This window comes from Propithecus coquereli, unplaced genomic scaffold, assembly GCF_000956105.1.
Source record: "Propithecus coquereli isolate 6110/MARCELLA unplaced genomic scaffold, Pcoq_1.0 Scaffold262, whole genome shotgun sequence".
Lineage (NCBI taxonomy): Eukaryota > Metazoa > Chordata > Mammalia > Primates > Indriidae > Propithecus > Propithecus coquereli.
Genome location: NW_012148197.1, coordinates 1691187 through 1696383, shown reverse-complemented (window position 1 = coordinate 1696383; position 5197 = coordinate 1691187). Strand labels below are relative to the sequence as shown.

The 5197-nt window shown below is 54.4% G+C and overlaps 1 protein-coding gene across 2 annotated transcripts; it reads left to right on the top strand.

Moving 5' to 3' along the window:
* Nucleotides 1-1196: 1196 nt before the first annotated feature.
* SOX21 (SRY (sex determining region Y)-box 21) lies at nucleotides 1197-4083 on the top strand. 2 transcript variants are annotated; one of them, XM_012647345.1, is made up of 2 exons: nucleotides 1211-2133; nucleotides 2200-4083. In XM_012647345.1, exons 1-2 carry the CDS (start codon nucleotides 1697-1699, stop codon nucleotides 2525-2527), a joined length of 765 nt encoding a protein of 254 aa, XP_012502799.1. In that variant the 5' UTR covers nucleotides 1211-1696; the 3' UTR covers nucleotides 2528-4083. The 2 variants fall into 2 exon arrangements, with proteins under 2 accessions (XP_012502798.1, XP_012502799.1); XM_012647344.1 differs by having other exon boundaries at nucleotides 1197-4083.
* Nucleotides 4084-5197: the final 1114 nt, after the last annotated feature.

Genomic DNA, 5197 nt, shown 5'->3' with positions numbered 1-5197 from the left:
GATGACACCGGGGGTTGCCAACGCCAAACAGTGCGCAGACTCCGCGGCGCGCTCCGGACTCTCCACTCGCCTAAACCTGCTCTCAAGTGAAAAGGAGTGGGAGGAGGAGTATTGGGAGGGGGCGGAGGGGATCTGTTAATTCGAGGACCTGGGGGTGTGGGAGCGGGAGGAGGCTCCGCTGGTCCCTCCTCCCTCCTGGAGTCCTGGGCTCCACCTCCTCCGCACGCCCCCAGATATACTCACACTCGGCCCCGGCTGGACATGCACACCCAGCGCCGGCTGCGGGCGCGTTAGCACGCAGGTAGCGACACTCACCTGAGCCTGTGCAGAGGGCTCCAGCCGCTTCCGGAGCGGCGGCGTGGAGGCCGGGGCCAGGAAGGGGCCCGCTGCGCTGCTGGAGGTGGGGAAAGCGGGAACTGCCCCAGCGCGGACCCGCGAACCGAGGTGATGGCGCGTTTTCCTTAAATCTCCTCCTCCAGCACCTCGGCCCCTGCGCCTGCTCGGCTCCGGCGGAGAACCGAGGAGAGAGGGGCCCGGGCGAGGCGTGCACGCGGGCGCACGCTCCCAGGCGAGCGCGCCGAGAGAGGCGCGGCGGCGCCGGCGCAGGAAACTTGGACGAAGTTAGTTGCAAGTGCCAGGCGGCTGCCGACAGGAGCGAGGAGGGGACACGGCCAGTGTCGGGCCTGCCGCGCCGCGCGAAGGCTGCACCGCCCCCCACGTTCGGCGTGCTCCGGGAGCCCTAGTCGGCTGGCGCGCCTGGAGGGCCTCGGAGCCAGCCGAGCCAGCATGGCCCCGGGGACCGCCAGACGCAGCGCCTCGGCGAGCGAGGAGAATTTCCTCTGAGGCCGGGCGACCCCAGGCTTGCTCACGCCTCATCCAACCTCTTTCGTCGCCCCTCCCGTCCAGCAACTGGAGAGAAGGACTCGAGAGGCAGGTGCTGGGAGTCCAGCTTCCCCCTCCCATAAAACCCCAGCTGATTGGGGGTTCCCATCAGCGTACCCTGGCCTGAACCAAGAAGACGGGCTGGTGCTGCTGTATTTGTATTTATATCCATTGCTGCGCTCTGTGTTCCCGTGGCGCGCCCGGACACTCCTCCGCCTCCCCCTCCTCTTCCTCCTCCAGGGCCACCTCCCCTCCTTCCCCACCCCATCTGCTTCTGTCAAATGAAAAAGTCACCGAGGAGAACCCAAACACTCCAGCCGCCGAGAGCCCCCTTTGGCACTTGGCAGCACGCGGCGGCGGGCTCCTCGGCCCAACTCGGTGGAGCTTCCGCGACGCAACTTTCGGGGCTGCTTTGCATTTAAGAGAGAAAAGACAGAGGAGGGGAGAGCTCTGCCCGGCAGCGGCTACCTGCGGGGAGTTCGAGAGCAGACGCGACCGGAGAGGAAGGACCAAAAGAAAGCAAAGGGCAAATCGCCACTGCGGGGTAGGGGAACCGCCGAGAAGTTACAGTGTCCCGGAGAGGATTTTCCCGAGCGCTCGGCGGGAGAGACCAGGGCGGCCCGGGGCGCGGAGCGGCCCTGGGCTCGTCCCCTGGCCCCCTCCTCCCGGGCGGGAGCGCCGCCGGGGCGCGAAGTGGGGCGCGGCGAACACCGACCGGCCGAGCGGGTCCCCGCGGGCAGCCAACATTGATTTCCTCCGGGCCGAGGGCGAGGGCCCGGGCGGCGGCGGGCTGCAGCCGCGGCACGGCGATAGTATGTCCAAGCCGGTGGACCACGTCAAGCGGCCCATGAACGCCTTCATGGTGTGGTCGCGGGCTCAGCGGCGCAAGATGGCCCAGGAGAACCCCAAGATGCACAACTCGGAGATCAGCAAGCGCCTGGGCGCCGAGTGGAAGCTGCTCACGGAGTCGGAGAAGCGGCCGTTCATCGACGAGGCGAAGCGTCTGCGCGCCATGCACATGAAGGAGCACCCCGACTACAAGTACCGGCCGCGGCGCAAGCCCAAGACGCTGCTCAAGAAGGACAAGTTCGCCTTCCCGGTGCCCTACGGCCTGGGCGGCGTGGCCGACACCGAGCACCCGGCGCTCAAGGCGGGCGCCGGGCTGCACGCGGGTGCGGGCGGCGGCCTGGTGCCGGAGTCGCTGCTCGCCAACCCCGAGAAGGCGGCCGCCGCTGCCGCCGCCGCCGCCGCGCGCGTCTTCTTCCCGCAGTCGGCCGCGGCCGCCGCCGCCGCAGCCGCCGCCGCCGCCGCGGGCAGCCCCTACTCGCTGCTCGACCTGGGCTCCAAGATGGCAGAGATCTCGTCGTCGTCGTCCGGCCTCCCGTACGCGTCGTCGCTGGGCTACCCGACCGCTGGCGCGGGCGCCTTCCACGGCGCGGCGGCGGCGGCTGCAGCGGCGGCCGCGGCCGCCGGGGGGCACACGCACTCGCACCCCAGCCCGGGCAACCCGGGCTACATGATCCCGTGCAACTGCAGCGCGTGGCCCAGCCCCGGGCTGCAGCCGCCGCTCGCCTACATCCTGCTGCCGGGCATGGGCAAGCCTCAGCTGGACCCCTACCCCGCGGCCTACGCCGCCGCGCTATGACCCCGCGGGGCCGCCTCGCGAGGACCGGTGTGTACACGTGTACATATGTATAGGTACGAGTTCTGCGGCCTCCCCGTGCGCCCTCCCGCGACTGGGCCCGGCTTGTATGTACATAAGATGTATAGGTGCCTGGCAGAGGCAGAGATGCCAGTCGGGGCGCGAGTGGCCGAGCGCGCGAGTGCGCGGGCGAGAGTGCGTGTGAATTCACAGGATCATTTCAGACCCGCAACAACTTTAAGGAGGGCGGTTGTATCCGGCAGCAGTTGGTGTTTGCTTTGCACTTCGGAACCTGTTGCGTTTTTTGATCCACAGAGGTGGAGTAACTTTTTGACATGATGGGCTTTCCAGTTTTGTTTGTTGGAAGTTTTATTGTCGGTTTTGTTTTTGTTTCTCATGATCTCCGTCCCTCCCACCCCCCTGGTCTGTCTTGCATGCACTCTGTTCAAATGTTAGGTCTGAAATGGCTGGCACACGGGAAAAGCTGATCTCGGAGTGGGATGGCTCTGAGCAAACTTGCTCCCTGTTTGTACTATTTGAACTCTGCAGATCTCTGTAATTCCAAGCAGAACCCCCAGACCGGATCCATTCTTGACCAGTGACCGGCTCCAATCTGGCCTTTTGTATGTGAGGTGATCACGGTTTCTTTTGTTTATCACGCCATATGCAAATCAGAGCAAGGGCTCTTTCTCAAGAGCAAGAAACGCAAACAAGAAATATGTGTGAGATGAAAGTTGTCGATTGGATTTTCTCCCTTAAAACAAACAAACAAAACTACAAGAAGTCTCCCTGAGTCCACTCGCTTGGATTTCTGACACAGTTTACAAAAAGGGAAAAGGCACTGTTCCTATTTTCCCCTAGGGCTGATTTCACCTTAAGATTGTAAATGTGTACATGTCTGTGAAAACACTGAGTCTTGGAAAATGTGTTATTTTCGTTGCCCTAAACTTGAGTCGGTTTTAGACTCAAAAACATTTTGAGCAAATGTCAAAGTCAACTTTTAAAAATTGCGGAACTATTTCAGAATCGCAATTTTATCGAAGATTAAATCAGACTTTTTTGTCTGAATGGTAATTATATATTTATTATTTAGCAAACCTGAAAAAAAGCACAGAATTGTCTCGACAGATGTCTCTCATTTTCAGCGAGCATTTCTCTCCCAACTTGAGCCGTTTTAATGTGTTTTAGAGTTCCCTCCCCGATTGGCTCATTTTTTAGATCACCTGCAATTCATTTGCAAATTATGATAAAACACATTTTAGAAAAAAGATCCTTCCTCAATTAAAGCTTTTTTGTTTCTTTTTAAATGTATATATTTTGACTAATGTTTGTGAACGAAGTTGGCTAACATGTATTTAGTTTCATTTTGGCTTTATGTAATATAAAGTTTTTAAAAATTTAAATATTGGTTTTAACCTTTATGTGTAAATGGTTTTCTTGTGTGATCTTCTAATTTAATATTAGACGTCTAAGCTATATCTGTAAATTAGAATCCGACTATCACTCTGTTCATTTTTTTTGAACAAAGAGTTTAAATAAAGCCTGAACCAGGGAAAAGAGAAAATCTTCTATTTCTTGTTGAGTTCCTAACAAGATTTTTATCTGAATTGCCCTTACGTGCCTGGTCCAGGTGAAGTGTAAGGTATCCTCCAAAGGAACCCTTTGTTTCACTTTTGAATAGATTTACTAGGAAATCTAAATCAAGCCATTGTTATTCAGAGCCAAAAACCTGATTTATCACATTTTTAATCGTGAATAGGAAAGAAGATAAAAAGAAAAACCCAAGTAGTTGTATTATCTTTTTTTAAAAAAGGCATTCATGAACTAGTAGAACAGAGCCCATTGAAAACATCCAGACTGTTCAAAGCATTTCACCAGTTTCCAGTAACATTTTAAGAGGGGAAAGTTGCCTGACCACTTTATCTTGTTGGTAGGAGAGCCCCACCACTTAAATCAGTGTAATTTGTTCACCTATCTTTGGAACATTCCTTATTTACACCTTAAGGTTTTATTTGGAAAGATATTCACTGCTAACGACAATGTACAACTTTGGGCTTTATTCTGTCACGCTAATAGCATTAAAATAGAAGTATAACAAATTCTAATGGAGAGTGTTGGATTTCCAGGGCTAGACAAGTTTCCACTGAAGGAATGTTTTAAATCATAAAGGATTTTAATTTCAGATAAGAAATGATAGGGCACCAAGGAGAGTATCAGAAAAAAAAATCTATAGGGAGATCTACCCCCACCCCCCACTGAGATGGAAATTCTCAAGATAATATATGTATGTCTTAAACTAGTTTCCCTATTGAGAGAGCCATCTCTGGAGCTGCACATCTTTATAAGCGACCCAAGTCTTTAAAGCCATTGTTTTCCCACAACGGAATAATATTTTAAAAACCATGAAAAGTTTTGGAAATGCGAGGAATAGGCTCTGCTGGTTTGACCCTGATTCACTAATTAAAACGATCCCTCTCCTGTTATTCCCCGAGCTCTTTGCAATATTATAAGTTAATTCATATGGTTCTGAGCGATTATGCAAAACTAATTTGGACTGTCCAGGGGTAATTATCCCTGACACGGTTAATTAAATCCTTTCAAGGCTTCGTCTTTCCCTTTTGTAGCAGCCCATCACTTCTCAACACGGAACTTCCTGCGGCTCGCTGGAAATCA

Coding starts and splice junctions, on each gene's coding strand:
- SOX21 (XM_012647344.1), top strand. CDS start 1,697: ATGTCCAAGCCGGTGGACCACGTCAAGCGGCCCATGAACGCCTTCATG.